Source organism: Lytechinus pictus, chromosome 10, assembly GCF_037042905.1.
Source record: "Lytechinus pictus isolate F3 Inbred chromosome 10, Lp3.0, whole genome shotgun sequence".
In the NCBI taxonomy this organism is placed as follows: Eukaryota; Metazoa; Echinodermata; class Echinoidea; order Temnopleuroida; family Toxopneustidae; genus Lytechinus; species Lytechinus pictus.
The window spans coordinates 10,015,621-10,036,390 of NC_087254.1; the positions used below are offsets into that span (position 1 = coordinate 10,015,621).

The window sequence follows — 20,770 nt, forward strand, 5'->3', positions numbered from 1 at the left end:
TAAATCTTGTTAATCCCCTTCAGGCTCTAGTCTACCCATTCAAGATCAGCAGTGAAGATTTCAAGCTTGGTGATGGATCACCAGAGGAGAGACAGAGGAAGGATGCTGTCAAGGAGATTGACAACATCCTATCCAAGGTTTCTCTGGTAGACAATCTCACATTGGCTCTTCAAAGACTTACACATCCTGGATTCCTCTTCAAGGTAATCAACTTCAAATTTAGTTCAGGAGCAACAGTGATCTGATTATTTTGTAGGGTATTAAGGTCACAAAGGGCATATACCTGAAAATCTAACATTCGGGCAATAACTTACTGTAAGAATAGGGAGAGGGTTCAACTTCGAACTTGGCCAAGTTGGCTAAAGCCCCTTTCACAATTAGCAGTGCGACTGCTTGCAACTGTTGCGATTGTGTGCAACATATATTGTGACCAAATGATCGCAAGTGCAATTGTGAAAGCCCCTTCATGTACATGTATGCATTTCATTATGTGAAGGACTTTCCAACTTGGTTGCACATACATGTACATTCTGTATTAAAGAGACATAATCATGTGGTATGGTCTTAACAAACTAGAGAATGTTGATTTCTTTGTCGCTGTCACCGCTTTCAATTCCAGGATTGGGTGGAAGGCATCAAGCCTTTGATGGACAAAAGGACGCGCAATCCATCGGCCATCAAGAGAGAATACCAGAAGCTCTACCAGCAGCTGTTTGAGTCTGGAGGAAGGCGAGGCGAACCGTCAAGCTCTAATCAAACGGTGGAAGCTGGACCGTACTGGAAGAAAGTGGGAAGGGTAAGTGCTTCTATCAGCAGTCCTAGGGCCTGCCTTACAAAGAGTTGTGATTGATCCGATCAACTGCAACTATATGGAAATCCATCAGTGTCATAATTTTTCCTAAAGGAAATTCACACAATGTCCCTTTGTAAACAAAGTGGAGCATACTGAATTGTCAGGAAAACAATTAATCTATAAAATCAATATACATCATATCCAGAAAATATTTAGAACAAACATTCATATCATATGTTGACATTGCATGCTTGCCATAGCTTTGTTTGATCGGATCAATCCCAACTCTTTGTCAGACGGGACCCTGGTGTCTCCTGCTTTTGTTGCTCTTTGATCATGAATTTCACGCTCCCTGTAACATGCTGAGAAGCTGTTGGTATATCCTAGTTAAATTGAAGTTGTAGTTACTAACAATAATTCTGAATTATTTTCTGGCCTTCATAATTCATGTTCGTTCAAATCTGACCATCGACACTGCTTATGGAAAATATTGAATCTCTCTTACTCTTTTAGGAATATCAGAAGAGGTTTGATTCAGATTTTGGTAAAGATGGGAGTAAACTTGCATCAATGGACTACAAGGTAAGATCGATCCTCCTCATTGACCCCACTACTACTACTGTACTACCTACTATTTTCTTGCATTAACGTTCAGTTTGGACATTCTGTAAAGATTTTGCACCACTGATGATGTTGTATCATATGTGTAGTAACATATTTAAAGTCTACATGTATGTATGCATTTGTAAAAAAAACTGGAATGTCATTATTTTTTAGCTTTATTATTATATATTTGTATCTTCTGAACTATATCTTCTGAGTTGTATTTTCTTAGAAAGTCAAAAAGGGGCCTAAGCTTTCGATCCTAGCAGAATCTTCGTCGGAGGCAAAATGTATTTTCTTAGTTATATTTCTCCAGATTTTCCTATTTTGAGTAAGGTTGAGTTAACCTTTGAAAGTTTCCATCTCTTCATGCTACACGATGCATTCTTTTGTGGACATATGTTAGGTCCCGAGTCCTAAAAAGGATCACCCAAACTCGATGTCTAGACAAGTAAGTTCTTGTTGCGACGAGAATAACGTATTGATAAGTCCAGTTTGGATGGTCCTTTTCAGGACCACATCATATGTCCACAAAAGAGAACATGGTGTACAGCAAAGCCTCCGTATTGATGGTGATGTTGATTGTGTTTTCTTACCGGATTGCTAAGAACCAGAGGACCAAAGGCTTACCAAAGGGCACTAGCGCACGAAGTGGGAATCGAACCTGGGTTGCCGTAACCCCTGCTCTACCGAACGAGATATCACACAGCCACATCAAGAAATTGAATCTGAAAAGAACCACCAAAGCACAATGTTCAAACAAGTATGCTATTATACTAAATAGGTTCATTATTGCGGATTGAAATAATCGCTAGAGGGTATTCATTTGTCTCGCAATCTACTATGGTCAACAAGGAAATTCGTGATCACTCTCGCAAAAAGTGTTCACTGGCTTTCTAGGAAATTCGTGATCACTCTCGCAAAAAGTGTTCACTAGCTTACAAGTTCACGAGCTTTCGAGTGCCGCTGCAACTCTTTATCAAGTGACGAAAATTATCTGATGACGTACTCTATTTATACTAATCTCCAGGACCGTACGCACGAACGCGAGAACAATAGGTGGGTATTGATCCGTTGCGTCGGTATGCGGCGCGGCCGGTAATCCGTATATGCAAATAAGCCGGGTCTTACATCGGAGAAACAGCCCGACCGATAGTTGAACGCATTTCTGAACACAAGCGCGATGTTCGGTTACAGCGAACCGACACATCCGCGGTGGCAGAACATGCTTGGGAGAAACAACACCACCCAGATTGGGAGGGTGTACATTGCATTGCCAAAGAGAGACATTGGTATACACGCAGGATTAAGGAGGCTATTAGTATACGTCTTTGTCCTAACAACTTCAACAGAGACAGCGGGATCGACATCCCCGACTTCTGGATGCGAACCATCAGACAGCACAATACCCCCTTGCCTGGCAGTGCACGCCGACCCGATCGTTCCCGGCCCCGAACGAGGGACCGCTCAGCTAGTCAGCCCCCGCCCACGGGAAACTAGCGAGCCCGCCAATTTTGTCTAATTTGCATATCGCCGACCCACGGCGTATTTGCATATACCCCCGGCTTATTTGCATATACGGATTACCGGCCGCGCCGCATACCGACGCAACGGATCAATACCCACCTATTGTTCTCGCGTTCGTGCGTACGGTCCTGGAGATTAGTATAAATAGAGTACGTCATCAGATAATTTTCGTCACTTGATAAAGAGTTGCAGCGGCACTCGAAAGCTCGTGAACTTGTAAGCTAGTGAACACTTTTTGCGAGAGTGATCACGAATTTCCTAGAAAGCCAGTGAACACTTTTTGCGAGAGTGATCACGAATTTCCTTGTTGACCATAGTAGATTGCGAGACAAATGAATACCCTCTAGCGATTATTTCAATCCGCAATAATGAACCTATTTAGTATTATTGAACGAACATATGGGCGCCCCGCCCTAAAGTTGACTCGAAGATACGAACGATGTAGTAAAAAGATAGCTCGATTTTCCAACCACTTGACCTTTCTTGTGCGTTGCATTAAAGCGTCAGTGGTTCCCAAAGACCTGCGGGTCAAGCCTCCTATGAACACCAAAGGAGCAAGAAAGGTAGCAGAAACGGCCGCCCTCCGTTTTCTGAAAGAACGCATCTTCCTCACTAGATGCACGATTGATTCGGCTAAGACGGAATACGAAACTTTAAAAGCCGATATCAAAGAGACTATGCAAGCCCAACATAGTACAGACATTCTGAAGGTTAATGAAAATATCTACGCAGATGTTTTCGCTAAATGCAAGAAAAGACAACAGGCTAAATTTGAAAAGTTGATACAACCCAAATCGAAGAAGGTCACCGCCTCATTAGCGAATGAGGATAAATGGGTTGTTAACCTATCCTCGAGACAGATCACCTCCACCGAGGAGCAATTGCTTAAGAAAGGCCTCGCCTTTGCCGTGTCGCCCCCAAAATTGCCCATTACCGAGATTGTAGCTAAGGTTGAAACCGCGGTCAAGTTTATTGATCCAGTATCGGCCGATGCCGCACGAAAAGATGTAGATTCCATTCTACAGAGAGCACGTCCTCCGAAACCGAATACCACAAGAGAGATGCGTGATGCTCTTAAGACACTCAAGAATGATGATAGCATCACAATCCTCCCTGCGGATAAGGGTAGTGCCACAATCATTCTAGACAGTACCGCCTACGAAGACAAAATGACCGAGCTTCTGAGCTCTGGTCCATATAAAATGCTAAAGAAAGACCCCACAGATCGAATGTGTCGCAAACTGACCAGTACGTTACTGGCACTAAAGAAAGACAAAGTTCTAGATGAGGCTACATACAAAAAGATAAAGCCCACACAGAAACAGCCACCTAGAATATACGGGTTGCCCAAAATACACAAACCCGGGATACCTCTCAGACCAATAGTATCATGCATAGGTTCATTTGCCTATAACCTATCAAAGTACCTGGCGGACATCCTGTCCCCTCTCACTAACTGCTCAGAACACACGGTTTCCAACTCCAGTGAATTCGCTGAATTCACATCGGAGCAGACAGTTAACGAACAGGAATCCATGATCTCTTTTGATGTAGTCTCCCTCTTCACTAACGTACCGATAGAGGGCGCATGCAGTACGGCCCTGCAACGCATGCAATCCGATCCCACATTATCAGAACGTACCACACTTATGCCCGAACAAATAGCCGAACTCCTGGAGTTCGTCCTCAGATCCACATATTTTCTGTACAGAGGCTCTTTCTATGAGCAAACAGAAGGAGCAGCAATGGGTAGCCCAGTCTCAGCGGTTGTGGCTAACCTATATATGGAAGGTTTTGAACAGAACGCTTTGCCCAAGTGTCCTTCCACATGCCACCCTCGGGTGTGGAAGAGATACGTCGATGACACTTTCATAATCGTAAATAGATCCGAAACAGACAGCCTACTCTCATACATGAATAGCCAGCAACCGTCCATCCAGTTCACTCTGGAGACTGAGCAAGGAGGGAAATTAGCATTCCTTGACACGCTAGTCAAAAGACACGAGGGCGGGGAACTCTCCACCTCTGTCTACCGCAAACCCACTCATACAGACCAATACATACCATTTGATTCTCATCACGACAAATCGGTCAAGAAAGGTCTTGTTAAATGCCTGTTCGACAGAGCAGCACGTATCATAACTCACCCACCTGAGCTCCCGAAAGAAAGAGCACACATACGTGGCGCCTTGTACAGCAACGGCTACCCACGCCGTTTTATCAAGAACACTTTCAAGAAAAAACTACCACCAAGGGATCAGAAGGTTTTCAAGACTTGCACAGTCTTGCCATACATAGATGGCCTCTCACAACAACTTAAAGATAAATTCCAGTTTTGGTAACGATCTAAAAGTGACTTTTTACAGAATCTAATATAATGACCACCTAAGTGTCTGTTTGTATGAATAAAAAATATGTGCCAAAGAATTCTGGAAGAAATTGTGTAATTGCTGAGAAATAAGCAAAATAAGCGCGGATTCGGTCACTTCCGTCGGGTCTTTATTTTAGCAATAATAATACACTGTCCCACGTGTGCCTATCTGTGTTGGTGATCTTCAGTGTGAACATTTTTCAGCATAGATTTCAAGATTTCACAAAGTTCAGTTTATGTAACTGTACCAGATCTAGATCCTCGATGATATACTGACAATTAAGCCTTGTTTTACAGACTTTCTCATGAAATCAGTGTTTACTGCAAATACTGGAATTTCTCTTTAAATGCCGATTAGAAGGTCACGGTATCCGAACGGTTTTCCGCTCGGACACCACCTTACACAAACAGCTTGTACACCCCAAAGACCCTATCCCTGATCACAGACGTGATGGCGTAGTATACAACATTCCTTGCCAGGGATGTGACGGGTCTTACATCGGAGAAACAGCCCGACCGATAGTTGAACGCATTTCTGAACACAAGCGCGATGTTCGGTTACAGCGAACCGACACATCCGCGGTGGCAGAACATGCTTGGGAGAAACAACACCACCCAGATTGGGAGGGTGTACATTGCATTGCCAAAGAGAGACATTGGTATACACGCAGGATTAAGGAGGCTATTAGTATACGTCTTTGTCCTAACAACTTCAACAGAGACAGCGGGATCGACATCCCCGACTTCTGGATGCGAACCATCAGACAGCACAATACCCCCTTGCCTGGCAGTGCACGCCGACCCGATCGTTCCCGGCCCCGAACGAGGGACCGCTCAGCTAGTCAGCCCCCGCCCACGGGAAACTAGCGAGCCCGCCAATTTTGTCTAATTTGCATATCGCCGACCCACGGCGTATTTGCATATACCCCCGGCTTATTTGCATATACGGATTACCGGCCGCGCCGCATACCGACGCAACGGATCAATACCCACCTATTGTTCTCGCGTTCGTGCGTACGGTCCTGGAGATTAGTATAAATAGAGTACGTCATCAGATAATTTTCGTCACTTGATAAAGAGTTGCAGCGGCACTCGAAAGCTCGTGAACTTGTAAGCTAGTGAACACTTTTTGCGAGAGTGATCACGAATTTCCTAGAAAGCCAGTGAACACTTTTTGCGAGAGTGATCACGAATTTCCTTGTTGACCATAGTAGATTGCGAGACAAATGAATACCCTCTAGCGATTATTTCAATCCGCAATAATGAACCTATTTAGTATTATTGAACGAACATATGGGCGCCCCGCCCTAAAGTTGACTCGAAGATACGAACGATGTAGTAAAAAGATAGCTCGATTTTCCAACCACTTGACCTTTCTTGTGCGTTGCATTAAAGCGTCAGTGGTTCCCAAAGACCTGCGGGTCAAGCCTCCTATGAACACCAAAGGAGCAAGAAAGGTAGCAGAAACGGCCGCCCTCCGTTTTCTGAAAGAACGCATCTTCCTCACTAGATGCACGATTGATTCGGCTAAGACGGAATACGAAACTTTAAAAGCCGATATCAAAGAGACTATGCAAGCCCAACATAGTACAGACATTCTGAAGGTTAATGAAAATATCTACGCAGATGTTTTCGCTAAATGCAAGAAAAGACAACAGGCTAAATTTGAAAAGTTGATACAACCCAAATCGAAGAAGGTCACCGCCTCATTAGCGAATGAGGATAAATGGGTTGTTAACCTATCCTCGAGACAGATCACCTCCACCGAGGAGCAATTGCTTAAGAAAGGCCTCGCCTTTGCCGTGTCGCCCCCAAAATTGCCCATTACCGAGATTGTAGCTAAGGTTGAAACCGCGGTCAAGTTTATTGATCCAGTATCGGCCGATGCCGCACGAAAAGATGTAGATTCCATTCTACAGAGAGCACGTCCTCCGAAACCGAATACCACAAGAGAGATGCGTGATGCTCTTAAGACACTCAAGAATGATGATAGCATCACAATCCTCCCTGCGGATAAGGGTAGTGCCACAATCATTCTAGACAGTACCGCCTACGAAGACAAAATGACCGAGCTTCTGAGCTCTGGTCCATATAAAATGCTAAAGAAAGACCCCACAGATCGAATGTGTCGCAAACTGACCAGTACGTTACTGGCACTAAAGAAAGACAAAGTTCTAGATGAGGCTACATACAAAAAGATAAAGCCCACACAGAAACAGCCACCTAGAATATACGGGTTGCCCAAAATACACAAACCCGGGATACCTCTCAGACCAATAGTATCATGCATAGGTTCATTTGCCTATAACCTATCAAAGTACCTGGCGGACATCCTGTCCCCTCTCACTAACTGCTCAGAACACACGGTTTCCAACTCCAGTGAATTCGCTGAATTCACATCGGAGCAGACAGTTAACGAACAGGAATCCATGATCTCTTTTGATGTAGTCTCCCTCTTCACTAACGTACCGATAGAGGGCGCATGCAGTACGGCCCTGCAACGCATGCAATCCGATCCCACATTATCAGAACGTACCACACTTATGCCCGAACAAATAGCCGAACTCCTGGAGTTCGTCCTCAGATCCACATATTTTCTGTACAGAGGCTCTTTCTATGAGCAAACAGAAGGAGCAGCAATGGGTAGCCCAGTCTCAGCGGTTGTGGCTAACCTATATATGGAAGGTTTTGAACAGAACGCTTTGCCCAAGTGTCCTTCCACATGCCACCCTCGGGTGTGGAAGAGATACGTCGATGACACTTTCATAATCGTAAATAGATCCGAAACAGACAGCCTACTCTCATACATGAATAGCCAGCAACCGTCCATCCAGTTCACTCTGGAGACTGAGCAAGGAGGGAAATTAGCATTCCTTGACACGCTAGTCAAAAGACACGAGGGCGGGGAACTCTCCACCTCTGTCTACCGCAAACCCACTCATACAGACCAATACATACCATTTGATTCTCATCACGACAAATCGGTCAAGAAAGGTCTTGTTAAATGCCTGTTCGACAGAGCAGCACGTATCATAACTCACCCACCTGAGCTCCCGAAAGAAAGAGCACACATACGTGGCGCCTTGTACAGCAACGGCTACCCACGCCGTTTTATCAAGAACACTTTCAAGAAAAAACTACCACCAAGGGATCAGAAGGTTTTCAAGACTTGCACAGTCTTGCCATACATAGATGGCCTCTCACAACAACTTAAATGCCGATTAGAAGGTCACGGTATCCGAACGGTTTTCCGCTCGGACACCACCTTACACAAACAGCTTGTACACCCCAAAGACCCTATCCCTGATCACAGACGTGATGGCGTAGTATACAACATTCCTTGCCAGGGATGTGACGGGTCTTACATCGGAGAAACAGCCCGACCGATAGTTGAACGCATTTCTGAACACAAGCGCGATGTTCGGTTACAGCGAACCGACACATCCGCGGTGGCAGAACATGCTTGGGAGAAACAACACCACCCAGATTGGGAGGGTGTACATTGCATTGCCAAAGAGAGACATTGGTATACACGCAGGATTAAGGAGGCTATTAGTATACGTCTTTGTCCTAACAACTTCAACAGAGACAGCGGGATCGACATCCCCGACTTCTGGATGCGAACCATCAGACAGCACAATACCCCCTTGCCTGGCAGTGCACGCCGACCCGATCGTTCCCGGCCCCGAACGAGGGACCGCTCAGCTAGTCAGCCCCCGCCCACGGGAAACTAGCGAGCCCGCCAATTTTGTCTAATTTGCATATCGCCGACCCACGGCGTATTTGCATATACCCCCGGCTTATTTGCATATACGGATTACCGGCCGCGCCGCATACCGACGCAACGGATCAATACCCACCTATTGTTCTCGCGTTCGTGCGTACGGTCCTGGAGATTAGTATAAATAGAGTACGTCATCAGATAATTTTCGTCACTTGATAAAGAGTTGCAGCGGCACTCGAAAGCTCGTGAACTTGTAAGCTAGTGAACACTTTTTGCGAGAGTGATCACGAATTTCCTAGAAAGCCAGTGAACACTTTTTGCGAGAGTGATCACGAATTTCCTTGTTGACCATAGTAGATTGCGAGACAAATGAATACCCTCTAGCGATTAAGTATGCTATTGTTGAGTGACATACTAGTCAAAACAACGAAATAGCAAGAACATAATTGGAAAAATGTCAAATTTTAATGGACAAAGGACCAAGTATACATGTGCCCACACAAAAATACATGTGTGTACCTTGAAGCCTCCACATGACTATGAATTTGATTCTTGCAGACTTTTGTGGCTGTGAAGCAGAAGATTTACGAGAAGATGAACCCTGGGAAAGATGATCCTGGTAACCTCAAAGAGTACTCACCGTGGTTCACTGCCTTCCAATCTCTACAGGGAGATGAGCTGGAAATACCGGGTGAGTAAATGGTCATGTGACAGATGAAATGATGGTCATGTGACAAGTTAATTGATGGGCATGTGACATGTGAATTGATGGTCATGTGATGGGTGAGTTGATGGTATTGTGACAAGTTAGTTGACGGTCATGTGACAAATGAGTTTATGGTCATGTGACAGGTGAATTGATGTTGATGGTCATGTGACATATGCTTCTGAGTTGAGCTAGAGATGCTGTGTAAGTTGATGGTCATGGGACAAGTGTCCATTGTGTCCATTGATGGTCATGTGACAGGTGAATTAATGGTCATGTGACATATGCTTCTGGGTTGAGCTAGAGATACAGTGTAAGTTGAGGGTCATGGGACAAGTGTCCATTGTGTCCGTAAATGGTCATGTGACATGCTTCTGAGTTGAGCTGTAGATACCAAGTGAGTTGATGGTCATATGACCAGTGAGTTATGATCATGTGACAAGTGAGTTAATGGTCATGTGACATATGCTTCTGGGTTGAGCTAGAGATACATTACTGTGTAAGTTCATGGGACAAGTGTCCATTGTGTCCTTTAATGGTCATGTGAATTAATGGTCATGTGACATGCTTCTGAGTTGAGCTGGAGATACCAAGTGAGTTGATGGTCATGTGACCAGTGAGTTATGGTCATGTGACAGGTGAATTGATGGTCATATGACAAGTAAATTAATGCTCAAGTGACAAGTTAGTTGATGGTCGTGTGGTTATATGCTTCTGAGATTAGTTGGAGATACGAGGTGAGTTAATGATGACTGAATAATGTATTATGTTACTAGTAGATCATGATGGCAATGATGCTCCCCCCCCCCCAAAAAAAAGGAGCTTTGTGCAATAAATCTTGAAAAGTTTGCACCGGGAAGTTTGACGCTTTCTTCCAAGTCTTGCACAACTTTTTTGGACTAAAATTGCTTGAAAGCTTGAAGCGTGCAGTTCCGTAGAGACAATGATGATGATGATTGACTTAATAGGCAAGATTGGTTGGAGATTTAAATGAGATTCTTTCCTGATCGATTCACAGGTCAGTATGATGGGAGCAAGAAGCCCCTCCCAGCCTACCACGTCAAGATCGCAGGCTTCGAGGAGACGGTGATAACACTGCCCTCCATACGCAAGCCGAAATGCATCAAAATCCGCGGCGACGACGAGACGGACTACCCTTTCCTGGTGAAGGTTGGTGAGGACCTGAGGATGGATCAAAGGATTGAACAACTCTACTGCATCATGAATGGTATCTTGGCGCAGGATGCAGCGTGCAGCCAACGAGGGCTCACTCTGAAAACCTATCAGGTCATTCCCATGACTTCAAGGTATGGCAAGAAATTATATATAGGCTCAATTTGAGGAATGGGTCACTTCTTTTTAAAATAGTGACTGTTTTTTATGTCTGGCCCACAAATTTCTTCATTCATACAACTTTTTTTTATGATGTCACATGTAGTGTCATGTACCGGACATACATGTATATATTACATGGAATTTGCAATTGTTAGGAGAAGAATTTAAATAGTGATGGCACCTATGATGATGAGGAGGAGGAGGAGGGTGATGATGATGATGATGATGATGACAATGAAGATGGTGATGATGTTGATATGATTAGGATTATGAAGACAATCATGGAAATAAAGGTAATTGGAAAAATGGTTATAATAACAATGATGATACTGATGATGATGATGATGATGCTGATGATGCTGATGATGGTGATGATGATGAAATGGGTGTCCGATTAGTAACTGTAATGATAATGGTTGTTATGAAAACAGTTATTATTGTGATGATGGTGGTGATGATGGTTATGATGATGATGAAAAAGATCATATTAAATATACTACATGTACTTCTGCTTACTACTATTTATGAAAATAACAATCACAAAAAAATAAAACTGAATATTTGGTAACACAAATAACAAAATAGCAATGCTACAAGAAATACTTCTTCATATTCTCTTTTATCATTATTTGTTCTCAAATCATTTTATCTCCTCAATTGAAGACTTGGTATTTTAGAATGGGTGAAGAATACAACGACACTCAAAGATTTCATCACCCGGTCCATGACTGAAACCGAGCGCAATGCCTACAGGTAAGCTTCAATTGTATTACAGATTTGATCCTGGGGGGGGGGGTGTTTCACAAGAGATACGTGTGACTTAGAGTTGCACTTAAAATACAGTTATTTGCTTTATGTAATGCATCCCTGCATTTGAGGCCCCCACTGGAAATAAACTTTCGAGCTTTCATCGGTCACCCTGTGCCAGCCTGTTTTTTTTTTTTTTTATTGTACTGTATATTGTATTTCATGAATATTATCAATTAGACCATGCAATACATTATGATATCACACAGTAAGATTTGCACACCAGCCCATGGGGAATAGCTCAGATGATATATGTGCATCGTGCAATATGCTCCGAGATGTTTGTATTGCTCCGCCAAAACAATGCTATACAAATAATATATGCTTCTTTTTTTATTATGTTTTTTTATTCAGGAGTGCAGCTGGTCCATTAACTATGTTTGCTCAGTGGGTAAGGAAATTCAGCAATGATCGGAATCCAAATGCAATGCAACAGTATGCTGCTGCATTCCGGTAAGATGTTTTCAATACAAGATCCTTCATGATATCCTTGGTGTTAGAAAGTATATGAAAATTGTTATATTAAATGATGACTTGTGTTCTCTTTGTTCAGAACACACAGAGACTATTGCTCATTTTATTTTCACTCATCGATGTTTAATATTTTAAAAAATACACTCAAAAGTGAAATTTTAATGATTTTGTATTTTTCATACGAGTTGGAAATTATTCTTTTAATTTTGATATTATATATGCTAAATGTTATATCTTTTCAACTAGATGTGCAAAAGTTTATTCATCATTCTCATCGTTTCAAAAGAAATAAAAATATCAGCATGAGATAAAATGCACTATGAACCTGCAACAAAATGATTTTAATGTATATCTTGATTAGTCGATGCACATTGAGCTTACTTAAAATATTGAACTCTAGACATGTATACTGTACATGTATGTAATGTAATACATGCATTTTGTGTTTGATTATATGCTTTGTGGAGAAATATAAAATAAGATCTTTCTTTGAAAAAAAAAATTGAAAATAAAATAACTCATAGAAGATAGTTGGTGGGAGAAAATTAAAGAAAGAAGCCAGTCTCTATCACACCATGCAATCCATTTTGATTAATTTTTGTTAATTACAAAAGATTGAAAATTGCCATAAACTTGGCTTATGTATGCATATAAGTGTTGTAATATCACAGGCATTAGGAATTGTGTATTAAGAAGAATGGCACTAATCAGATAAGACTGTGGGGTCAAAAGGTAAAGGTTTGGAGGTCATTTGAAAATTTAGGAATTGGATGAATGTTACATGTACGTATGTTCTTGATCTGGAAAGGACAGAGCTAAAACTTTCATCTGTGTGCTGTCAGGAATCAAATAGCTGTAAACATATGTTATCCATTGCAAAGCCATAATATTTTTTATATGACACCTAGATAGATCCTTGTGATCTGTTTGGTTGTTTGATATCGTTCATTCGGCCCATTTTGCAATGACGTCATCAACCGTGCAATTTTGGATCCATTCATAGTCCAATTTTGGATACATACGATTTTGTCCATTGCACGCGCGCACAGAGACTGCTGCTGGAGGCACCAGCAGTGCGCATGTTGTAATGACGTAACAATCAACAGACCGAACTCGCATTGCATGAGCATGTTTTGCATCAAAATTCATAAATTTCATATGAAAAAAAAATCAATTTTTAGGTGTCATATAAACCAAATAATGATTGTTTTTTCATTTGTGCAATGGACAGAATACTTCATTTGGTGAAAGATGAAAGATGAAAGCTAGTGAACACTTTTTGCTACGCCTCATTGAATGGATCATTTCATCTTTCACCTCATGAAGTATTCTGTCCATTGCACTCATGAATATTCATTATTTGTATATCATTTGTAATTTCTTATGATATACATTTCTGTACGTTTAGTTTGATGTTTTTTATTTAACTATAAAAAGGGTATGCTTTTATAGAATATTGTTGTATTAAAGTGACATACATGTAGTTTGAATGATAAACTGAGAAATGTGCTATTTCTTCTTTTTTATGCAACTATGAAAAAGGTATGCATTAGAATATTGATGTAAGTGACGTAGTTTGAATGATAAACCAAGAAATGTGTTAATTTTTTTTTAGGAGTGCTAACGAGACAGAAACTGTAAAGGCTTTCAGAGAAAGAGAAGCAAAAGTACCATGGGACCTCCTTAGGTATGTCTATTTACATTATTTTACATTTTACACAGATATTCTAAGGATATTCTATTTTCTTCTAATGCATTCATTTCTGAGAATACTTATTTATTTTCTTATCTTTTATGTCCTCTCATGTTTATAAAGTCAAAAGTCTCTCTTTTTGTCATTTTCTCTGCCTTGCTATTCTGCCCAACTCCAGACGAGGCTTTATGGAGCTGAGTGCCTCCCCTGAAGCATTCCTAACCTTGAGGGCGCACTTCGCTCGTTCGCACACTGTCCTGTGTATCTGTCAGTACATCCTTGGTATTGGCGATCGTCATCTTTCCAACTTTCTGATCAGCTTAGAAACTGGGGGGATGGTAGGCATTGACTTTGGACATTCCTTTGGCTCAGCCACTCAGGTAGGTGACTTCAGATATTGCAGGAGTTGCTGCCACTGATACAATTCTCTTGTAGTTCAGTTTGTTCATTTAAAAATTCCATATAAAACTAACACAAATCTAAGTGTCAAGTAAGGTAATGCTCACATTTCTACATGTACATGGTATATACAAATTATATTTTTTAACATTACATATTAAAGGAATTTAGGGAAAAGCCAAATAATGCCGAGTCGGCAACCCTAGTGGGGGAAATAAAAGATTGTTATCAATATTAGAATAAAACCAGATACAAAACTATATCAGAATTGATTTGAGAGGACAGTACAGATACCACATAAATCCTATACAAATCAGCATTAGATAGGAAAACAGAATGCATCTAAAACATTCAAGATGTCAGCAAATACTACTTTAAAAGTTTCTGTTTGAATGAATGAAGTGTTTTACGTGAACGTAATTCAACCGAAAGACTATTCCAAATTAATGGTGCACGGTGTCAAAAGGGTCAAAGTATTAAATTTTTGTCACACCAGCATAGCAGAGCGAGACTATAGGCGTCGCTTTCGACGGCGGCGGCACAACTGCACAATTCCACATCAGTGGAAGTCAAGTCATTACAAAAAAACAATCTATGAGTGTTGCTGACCTAATTGCACAATTAAAATCAACGAAAGGGGGAAAAAATATGAAAGACTCAAAAGCCTAAAAGGGTTAAAAATGTTAGTGTCACATCGATAGGAGTACTTAATTAATAAGTACGAATGAATTTATGCACGACTGGTGATCCTTTCTTGGGCAGCATGATATATCCCTGTAGCTGACTGAGCACCTAAGAACATGTTCCAGTCATGACTGGTGATCCTTTCTTGTGCTAAATGATACATCCCTGTAGCTGACTGAGCACCTAAGAACATGTTCCAGTCATGCATATGTGCGTAACTTTAAGAACAGCTTAATGAGAGCTGGCGAGTTATGAATTATTTGACAAGAAAAAACATGTTTTTATATTTTTTCCTTTACCACATGACAGTTCTTGCCAATCCCCGAGCTAGTCCCATTCCGCCTGACCAGACAGATCGTGAACCTCATGCTTCCTATGAAGATAGAGGGCGTCCTACAGAGTTCAATGGTTCATACGTTGAGGGCACTTCGACAAGACCACGAGCTCTTACTGAACACCATGGATGTGTTCATAAAAGAGCCCTCTCTGGACTGGAAGGTTGGTTTGTAAACTTGATTGTAAACGGAACAAGTACTTTCTGGTGACGAGTTATTCTCATTTCTCTTTTGATATACATGTATTTCTCATTGATAAATGAAGGACCCCATTTCTGAAAACTATCATGTGTTTCTGCACACATTAATCCGTGTTTGGTCCCAAACCAGAGGATTATGATCAAGGACAATATGAAGGATTAATGAAAGATCAAGAAAAACAAAAGAATTATGGACAGATCAAGAAAAATAAACAGATTAATTGATGCCAAACTTGAGATATCCAATTCTGCTATAGTACAAAACACCATTTTTGCAACTTTGATTTCAAGCAACTTGGTTACACTATTCTTTCCAACTATGAGCACCAAAGTGAATTAAGTATTTTTTTTTGTTCTTGGTCTTGGATTGTCTAGTATCGTTGAACAATGTTTAGGGTCCTTTGTCCTCTGGTTCTTTTATAGTGTCTGTTCTAGCGTTCTGTTCATTCATGCAATTTTACTATGATGAGTGCATGTCTGAGAGCTTCAGTATGTCTGCTTTTGATGCTATTTTCTGAATAATTTTTTTGAATAATTATGAGGACTAAATTTGAAGATCTAAGATAAAGTCATTTTGCAGTTTTCTTAAGATTAATTTTCCAAGACATTTTTGTTTGGTTACTTATAGGGTTTTGCTGATAAGCAGGCGAATACACTAAAGATGTCGGAAGAAGATCGTAATGATGAATCCTGGTACCCTAAAGAGAAGATCAATTTGGCAAAGATGAAACTGCAAGGAGCGAACCCAACATTCATTACAAAGTATGTATTGCGTGTGCTTGTAAAGTTTTACCACTGTGAATGAAAGTCTGGCACGTGAATAACACACAGGGATGGTCCCTAGTTGTTTAAGACCACCGCACACCTTACGACTGTTCGCGATCCGATTTTGGAACAGACCGCATTTTGCTCATTTTCTGAAAATGTGAATGGAACATATCATTTTATTTGAGGTTAAAATTAATTGAAAGAAGACTAATATAACCATTTTGAAAGATTGCAAGTCTTTATTTTGGAGTAAAGGCCAAATTAGTTTCAAATCGTAGCCAATCGTACGACTGCTATGACGTCATTACGACTAGATATTAAATTCGCTTTTATTCTAAGAAGGATGATAGCATAGTCACAGAGTTGAACATTGGTATTCATACGATGATTTATCATTTAGAACATTACACAGTAAGATATTCCAAGTCTCAATATTAGCATCAAATTCTACTACATTTTATTCTGAAATCGGGTCGCAGACCTATCGTAAGGTGTGCGGTCGCCTTTAGTCTCTCAATAAACTGCAAATCAAAGGTAGACGGCGCTAGGATGATTTAGAAAGTGGCCCAATATTTGTATGCACCCTTGATGTCCCCAGTTACCGCTGAAATGCTGTACACACACTTAAACATACCCAGCTTGCACAATGCATAGAGGAATGTGTATCCCCACTTGCATGAAGTTATACAGATTTTGTTTCCTGTCCCCATTTGGGGGATTTAGGAGTATGTGTGTGTGTTTGGGGGATAGGAGTGTCCAGGAAGGTATTTTGGATGAATTACTAACAACTGGGATGTAAAGTGCCTGCTCTTCTGCCAAAGTTTTTTCCCTTGGTTTTTTCCTGACATGAAACAAAGTATGACTATATTTCAATTTATTTCTTTCAAAGCTTGTGATTTTATATCAGAAAGAAAACAATCATTTGAAAGATTGGTTTGTGACCCATCATATTTTCGTAAGATAGTTTAATTGTTCTTAAGTTTACATGCATGTAGTAGTTCACACAACACATATTGGGTGATTTTGCCTTTAAAGTGGATGGCAACAGATGCAGTGCAGGTAACTATGCCCAAGACTAATTTATTGGGACCACAGATGTCTGTTCAACTTGGAAAGAGGTTATATAACAGGTTTTTTTTTTTGCATAACATGGTCTAAAACTGCTTCAACTTAGGCAAATATTCGACACAATATCATGTGTATCTTGATTCTCATTCTTCTGCTTTGTTTGCAATTACAGGGAAGAGCTCAAGATGGGCCACTCAAAGACCCCTAAAGTGTTGATGGCTTTGACAGCTATATGCAGAGGAACAAGAGATCACAAGAGAGCCCTGTGTGATACCAAAGGACTTCGGGTTGAAGATCAAGTCGCTTGTCTGATTGACCAGGCAACTGACCCTCATATCCTAGGCATAACCTGGCAGGGATGGGAACCATGGGTCTAGGTCTGTTGGTCAGTCATGATGGACTCTAAAGATAAGGGTTGAGGATCAAGTTGCTTGTCTGATTGACCAGGCAACTGACCCTCATATCCTGGGCAAAACCTGGCAGGGATGGGAACCATGGGTCGAGGTCTGTTGGTTAGTCATGATGGACTTAAAAGATAAGAACCAAGGGTTGAGGATCAAGTTGCTTGTCTGATTGACCAGGCAACTGACCCTCATATCCTAGGCAAAACCTGGCAGGGTTGGGAACCATGGACCTAGGTCTCTTGCTTGTTCATATATGAAGATATTATAAGTAGTGGAACTAGAGAGCTACCAAATGTCTAGGGGTTGAGGATCAAGTCGCTTGTCTGATTCACCAGTTAGCTAACCTTCATATCCTTGGCAAAACCTGGCAGGGATGGAAACCATGGATCCAGCTTGCAATAGATTACAAGTCAATTCTTGGTCCACAAATTATTATAAGTCCGGTGATTAACACAAATTGGCAATTGATTGGTGATCAGCCTCTTGCAATAGCAGAGTATTGACCGACTTGCTGTATTTGATCTATTAATTATAATTTTGCAAGTAGCTGACATGTGTACAGTCTTTCAAGTTTCATTTTAAGATTGTGATAATAAATAGCAAGGCACATTTAGGCCTTGTCTTCCAGCAAGAATGCCACTTTTAAAGTGCAGTGCATCTTTTCAGAGCGGCTTTTCTGCATCCCCATTGTTTTGTCTGAAATCAAATCTATGTGTGTCCAGCTTCAATTACTTCTGCATTCTTAGTTTGATTCATGAGCCATGATGATTTCAGAGTTTTGTGCCCTTTGGTGCAATGTTCTAACCAGAGTTGATCACTTCAGGAAAATCCCACATATAGGGTAGCATTTAATGAAACAATCTGTCAGTGATAGTAATTGTTCTGAGCCAATCATGGCCCTATCTTACAAAGAGTTGCAATTGATCGGATCAATCACAATTATGAACGGCCAGCAACGTCAACATCTAAGATGCATATTTGTTCAAAATATTTTCCAAATATGATGTATATTCATACATACATCATTCTTGTGAAGATTCAGTGTGATTCTGTTTGTTTACCAATGAGGTTGTGCAAATTTCCTGTAGAAAAAATTATGACATTGATGGATTTCCATATACTTGAGGTTGATTGGATCAATCGTAACTCTTTGTGAGACGGGGCCCAGATGTAATGATTTCAGTAGCTTTATACATCTGTTTCATGAAATGCTCCCCATATGTTCATACTTTTCAGTATCTTTATGAATGAGGATAAAGATATGAATTAATATGACCACCAAATATATCAACTTCAATACATATTTTTGCATTTTGTGAAATTGCTTTGCTCTTTCATGTTGTGCCTATATTTTATCAGATAGTTTTCACATTTGAGCCTCTTTAAACCTTTTGTAACTTTTTTGCAACTGGTGTAAATATAGTGATAAACATGTTTGTTCATTCCTAAATTAGTAGTGGTACTTGCAATGTAGAAAATTAGAGTCAAACTCTATAAAGAGATCTAGGAGTTATGTATTTCTTTGTTTGTCTTGTATTGTTTTCAACAGTAATGATTCTTTGAAGAAAAATAATGCACAGATTAGAGCTTCATTTTTTTTTTTTACTTCTGAGGTGTGAGTAATTTTACGGAGATTTGCTAAAGAAGATTGAGATGAGATTGGGCAACTTTCCTTGGAAGTGACTTCTTCACGTTATACTTATGATCATGAACATCCATGAATGAGGCAAAGCAAACTTTTCTCGCTTCATGCTAGTTTCTAAAATCAAGCTTTTGAAACTTCTCAAGTGAAACACCCTTTGTACCTCTGAATCACACGATTCTGTAATTAAATTGCACCTGCATCCAGATTATCGTTTCAGATATGTGCCAAATTTAAAATGCAAGAAAGCTTAGTTTTTTACTTAAAGGTCCTATGACCCCAAAACCATCTTATTTTGGATATACGGTATATCTATTCTTGGGTAGTTTTACTTGAAAAATACGAATTTGACATCTGTTTCTGTGTACGACGAACCAGTGTTGAGTTATTCCATGGAAATGAACTTCAACGGGAACGCCTTCTAAAATTTTCGAAAAAGTCGGCCAATCGACCCGTCAATCATCGAAAGAAAGCTTTCTCAGCTGTGCAGCCGGACCCCTAGTTATTGCACATGTGAAACCACATGTGCAACCACAATAAGCACTTCACGCACCAAACGTCAGCAACACTCGGCAGATTCTTCCCCTGACGTCATAATTGTCACGTGATATACGAAACCAAATCGGGCTGAATTTTTTGTGGGCGTGGCGGATTTGGCTCAATTTTCAATATAAAACTGCCTTTGAACCTGATGTGGGATGTTTTTCGGGTAAAATTTTGATGGAATCGTTATTAGTAACCACTAAGCTAACGAATAAATCAGCATCTTTGCTGTATTTCATAGGACCTTTAATCTTCTTGCTCTCTTTATTTTTAATACCAATTTTTGTTGTTTGATTCCATTCCATGTGTATTGTACAAAAAATATTTTCATGTGTTGTCTGTAGTACAACTTAAAGCTAAAGCTATTCATGTCTACATGTATATACAGTTAACTCTGCATAAATAAATTGCACAAGTCAGATTTGAATATCGGGGGGGGGGGGGGGGTAGCCAATACACCATATACTTATATAATATGTACAGGTCAAGTTTGCATGTACAAGTTTAAACTTAGTGATTTAGACAGGGTTAATTGTACATACTCTGTTCTGCCTTTCATTCCTGCTTAGCAACTAGCAAGATGCAGTTACTTCCAAGAAGAACTCTAATAATATTAGATATGTTTTTGTTACTACAATGACTTTCATGTATGCAATAATACTTTTCACAATAAAATATAGAAATAGAAAGCATG

General features: G+C 40.6%; 1 protein-coding gene across 1 annotated transcript in view; it reads left to right on the forward strand.

Annotated features, from left to right (window-relative positions):
• LOC129270125 (DNA-dependent protein kinase catalytic subunit-like) overlaps nucleotides 1-20,768 on the forward strand; it is a 103,421-nt gene extending 82,653 nt beyond the window's left edge. The window contains exons 53-64 of the mRNA XM_064105306.1: nucleotides 24-203; nucleotides 620-796; nucleotides 1,307-1,375; nucleotides 9,577-9,709; nucleotides 10,743-11,031; nucleotides 11,723-11,812; nucleotides 12,221-12,319; nucleotides 13,956-14,027; nucleotides 14,212-14,413; nucleotides 15,426-15,614; nucleotides 16,280-16,413; nucleotides 17,660-20,768. Coding sequence (XP_063961376.1) covers nucleotides 24-203; nucleotides 620-796; nucleotides 1,307-1,375; nucleotides 9,577-9,709; nucleotides 10,743-11,031; nucleotides 11,723-11,812; nucleotides 12,221-12,319; nucleotides 13,956-14,027; nucleotides 14,212-14,413; nucleotides 15,426-15,614; nucleotides 16,280-16,413; nucleotides 17,660-17,864 — 1,839 coding nt within the window. The 3' untranslated portion in view covers nucleotides 17,865-20,768. The remainder of the gene's footprint in view (nucleotides 1-23; nucleotides 204-619; nucleotides 797-1,306; nucleotides 1,376-9,576; nucleotides 9,710-10,742; nucleotides 11,032-11,722; nucleotides 11,813-12,220; nucleotides 12,320-13,955; nucleotides 14,028-14,211; nucleotides 14,414-15,425; nucleotides 15,615-16,279; nucleotides 16,414-17,659) is intronic.
• The last annotated feature ends 2 nt before the right edge of the window (nucleotides 20,769-20,770 follow it).